The 4,138-nt window shown below is 25.3% G+C and overlaps 1 protein-coding gene across 3 annotated transcripts in view; it reads right to left on the bottom strand.

Moving 5' to 3' along the window:
* LOC108746866 (dynein heavy chain 1, axonemal-like) overlaps positions 1-4,138 on the bottom strand; it is a 94,175-nt gene that overhangs the window by 15,117 nt on the left and 74,920 nt on the right. For all 3 annotated transcript variants that reach the window (XM_018483909.1, XM_018483910.1, XM_018483911.1), the window contains 3 exons: positions 2,537-2,665; positions 2,346-2,466; positions 1,153-1,283 (listed from right to left, as the gene is read on the bottom strand). In XM_018483909.1, the coding sequence (XP_018339411.1) occupies positions 1,153-1,283; positions 2,346-2,466; positions 2,537-2,665 (381 nt within the window). The remainder of the gene's footprint in view (positions 1-1,152; positions 1,284-2,345; positions 2,467-2,536; positions 2,666-4,138) is intronic.

Raw genomic sequence — 4,138 nt, 5'->3', positions numbered from 1 at the left:
TGTGTGTGTGTGTGTGTGTGTGTGTGTGTGTGTGTGTGTGTGTGTGGCTATATGAAAGTCATGATCATTTCTTTTAATTTCTTGCTAGAATGGAATCGTGAGATAAAGTAATTGTAATATATAGCGCGCGCGAGTGCACGCACACACGCACGCACGCACGCACGCACGCACACACACAATACAAATATGTATCACAAACTAGAAGGAATATGAAAATAAATTTGTGAAAGGTTTGTGTTATATATTACTTTGCTTTTTCAAGTTAGGAATACATACGATCTCGTAGTACGTTTATTTATTATCACCTTTTCCCTCATAAATAATGCTAATTTATTATAAGTTATAAAAATGTGAAAGATTGTGATAATTATGCTTTATATGCAAAATATAAGGACACAAATTTTCTACCTAAAATAATTTATCTTTTGTTATACATTTATTGTTACAAAATATTACTACTTAATGTGATAACTGAGTTTAAAATTACTGTATCTTTCTCTTTTTTTCTTTTTTTCATGAAATAGATTAGATTTTTATATAATTCATATGTATAAATTTTAATAAAGAAATTATTCTGTATGCTTTATTGTATGCTTTTAAAAAATAATTATTTATGCAACGATATTTTTTTCCAAGAATAAAAGACAGTCGGAATATTATAATTTAATTATTCTCATTTCTAAATTGCATATCTTACTTTGTATTAAACATGTGTTACCTTGGGATATGAATCTTACGAAAAAGCTCTCATTCTTTTATTTTTATATTAAACCGTTACAAAATTTTATTTAAAACTTTTTGAATTAATTAAATTATAATAAAATTCTGAAGAAATAATCTTCAGAAAGGCTTTGAATAATAATAATAATTTTATTGTAACCTTGTTACAAAGCAATAATGTCATTATCATAAATCTCCTATAAAACTTTTTGTGAAGAAATTTATAAGATATTCAAGAAAATTATAAAATATAAATGTACATTGAAAAAATCCCTTCTACAATTCAAGATTTCAGCATACTAAAATAAATAATTTCTGTTGCGAAACTCTTTACTAATTTCTACCTAAGTTATACCTTTTGTATAAGACATGAAATGAAGAAGTTCTTTTGTGATGAGGATTCAGAACTTTGACAAACTTTGAAATGCTTACTGTGTCTTGTGTAATCTCATGTATAATTCTTGCTACAGCCTCTGCCGCTTTCTCTAACTCAGGCTTCATTTGTTTCAGTATCTCTTGTATATCTTTCACTTCTGTTTCTGTGTTCGCAAATTTATTTAGTCCTGTTTAAGAAAGATACGCGTTACAAAGACCAAATTGTATGCTGATTTATGTAAATCAGATGAAGTAATTAATTTGCATTATTGTAAATAAATTGGAAGCAGTAAATTTTCATCATGGGCTCGTATAATTTAAATAGATGCGTTCTCATTTCGTTGGGCTGCTAATCAATACAAAGTCTTCAAAGGGACGCAATTTTCTCTGTTCTTAGCAACTCAATATGCTTATACATATTTTTATAATAATATTGTAGATAAAATGCTTAATTAATTGATGGCTAAATATATGACATATAAAATATGATATATAAAAGATAATTGTATCTATCTTCCATAATAAATACAAATATTAAATATAAATATTAATATTTATATTAAGACAAAATCGAATTACTATAAAAAATATATTTAACATAGGTTAAGATAGAATAGTTTTTGGATGTATTACACTTGCAGAATCACTATACTACATTGAAAATGTTAATAAATCTATATCGTAAGGGTATTAAGAATAGAGAGAGAGAGACATTTCATTTCCTGTCTTTTAACACGTAAATAACATTCACGACCGACACACAGAGCAAATCGATATTCCAAATTTACCACGAATTACGAGCCACTGTCAGACAGTCGGCGTTAAATTTATAGACTGGAAAACTATCAACGGTCATTTACCTTTGACCTATGAAATTTGTTATATTAAGATGTTATATTAAGATAATAAAATAAGAAATATATTAAATAAAATAAGAAATATATTAAATAAAATAAGAAATATATTAAATAAAATAAGGATTTTTACTTTAACAATTCAACTTGATAATTTTAATTAGAGTCATATCGTGTAAGAATTTATGATAAAGGCAATCTAATATTTTCTAAATATTTTTTTTAACCCTACTTTATGTTATATAATATTTTCCTTAATCTAGCTTAAATAAATATTAGAAAATATTTTAAAATTCATATTATCTAAGTATGCATTTCACATTTATTAATATAGTAAATAAATATATTTCATATTAATTTATTTTACATTAATTAATTAATTTCATCCTTACTCACCAATGGATAAACGTATCATTGAAGAATTTAATTCATCTTTCTTTTTTTTTAAAAGATCACCATAATTCGATAGCAGTTCTAAATATGATGCTAAGGTAACATAATTATGACGGTCCAGTTCCTAAGATGAATTATTTGTTACAACAGTTGTAATTTCGTACGCTAGCAAAATATTAATACTGCATATTTACTTTTACGAAGCGATCATTAGCGTCGATCACACTGCAGTGTATATACTTGCATATTTTTACGATAGACTGCAAAATATCATCCGAGATCGACTTATCTTTGATATCCGACAGAAAATGTGTTGCTATGCTCTAAGCAAAAATATATTGTACTTTTAATAAGATTGAATTTGCTCATTATACGTTTCGTATAACTGTAATAATTTACTATTAATCTTGAGAAATTACTATATTAGGGAATACGTAGATTTATGTTAAACTTGTTTATTAAAGCTTGTGCTGAGTGAGCTACAGTTCATGACAGCAAATTTTAGAAAAAATTTAATTTTAGCATTGAAATAGTATTGTTTATAGATAATTTAAAGTCATTAGATATAAACAAGATTTATAGTGTATAAGAAAAATTAAAATTACTTTCTATTCTTAGGAAGATATACTTATTACTTTATCAATGTATGTAATTGTGCTTTTTACTATTTTTGTACTTCACATAAATAAATGATTTTTTAAAGATACTGCAAAAATTAATTTTTAAATTATAATCTAATAATATAACTCCTCTAAAAAAATTTACCCAGATAATACGTTTTGAAATGGCACTCGAAATATTTTAGCTCATGAACGCAAAATGGATTAAATGCGGATTACATTTCTGCTCACATTTGAAAATTAATTTACTGAAAGAGATTTCCGGAGTAAATGGAAAGTGGAGTTCTAAATTTACATAATGTCGCGAAATTACTAAGACTACGTTTCGTTATTCACTGCAAGTAAAAATCTATGGTACATGTAATATATTGTGAACTATAAATTTTTAGTATTTGCAGTGAATAGTTTAAACGTTGCTAAGAATCAATTTCATTACATTTATCATCAAAAGCACTTTTTCATCTTCTGATCCAATGTAACAATATGTGTAACTTGTATACAAAAAATAAATTTGTAAATTTACATTTAATAATGTAATAAATAAATCGGACTCTTAATATTTAAAATAATAATAATAAATACATTTCAAGGCTAATGAGAGTCAGTGCGGAAAGAGTTGCGCACAGTTATTGATAAGTAAAAATTACTTCTTTATAACGTTGATGTATTATTTATTTCAAAATCTTGAATGTTTTGACTCGCTTTGTAATCATCCTCAGCAACATAACAATTTGATACTATTCAATTCGATCAAAAACGTTGCAATCCGTTCTGAATGAGTCACTCTCAGATTGAATTCAAAGAAGTTGAATGGTATCAAATTGTTATGTTGCTGAGGATGACTACAAAGCGAGTCGAAAATTCAAGATTTTGAAATAAAGAAGACATCAACGTTATAAAGAAGTAATTTTTATTTATCAATAACTGTGCGCAACTCCTTCCGCGCTAACTCTCATTAGCGTTGAAATTTATTTATTATTATTTACATTTAATGTCAAATATAGAATAATATTTAAATATGTCAACAAATTTTTTCCATATAATTATTTAGAAAAATAATTATAATTATTAATTATTTTAGTTAAACTTGAAATAACAATATAATATTTTTTTAATTTTAAGATTCATAAATAACTTTAAAAATAAGTATTATTGTTACAGTTTACAAACTTAATT

This window comes from Trachymyrmex septentrionalis, unplaced genomic scaffold (assembly GCF_001594115.1).
Source record: "Trachymyrmex septentrionalis isolate Tsep2-gDNA-1 unplaced genomic scaffold, Tsep1.0 scaffold19, whole genome shotgun sequence".
Taxonomy (NCBI): domain Eukaryota; kingdom Metazoa; phylum Arthropoda; class Insecta; order Hymenoptera; family Formicidae; genus Trachymyrmex; species Trachymyrmex septentrionalis.
The sequence above is the reverse complement of the archived record's forward strand: the minus strand, read 5'-3'. Positions and strand labels throughout refer to the sequence as shown.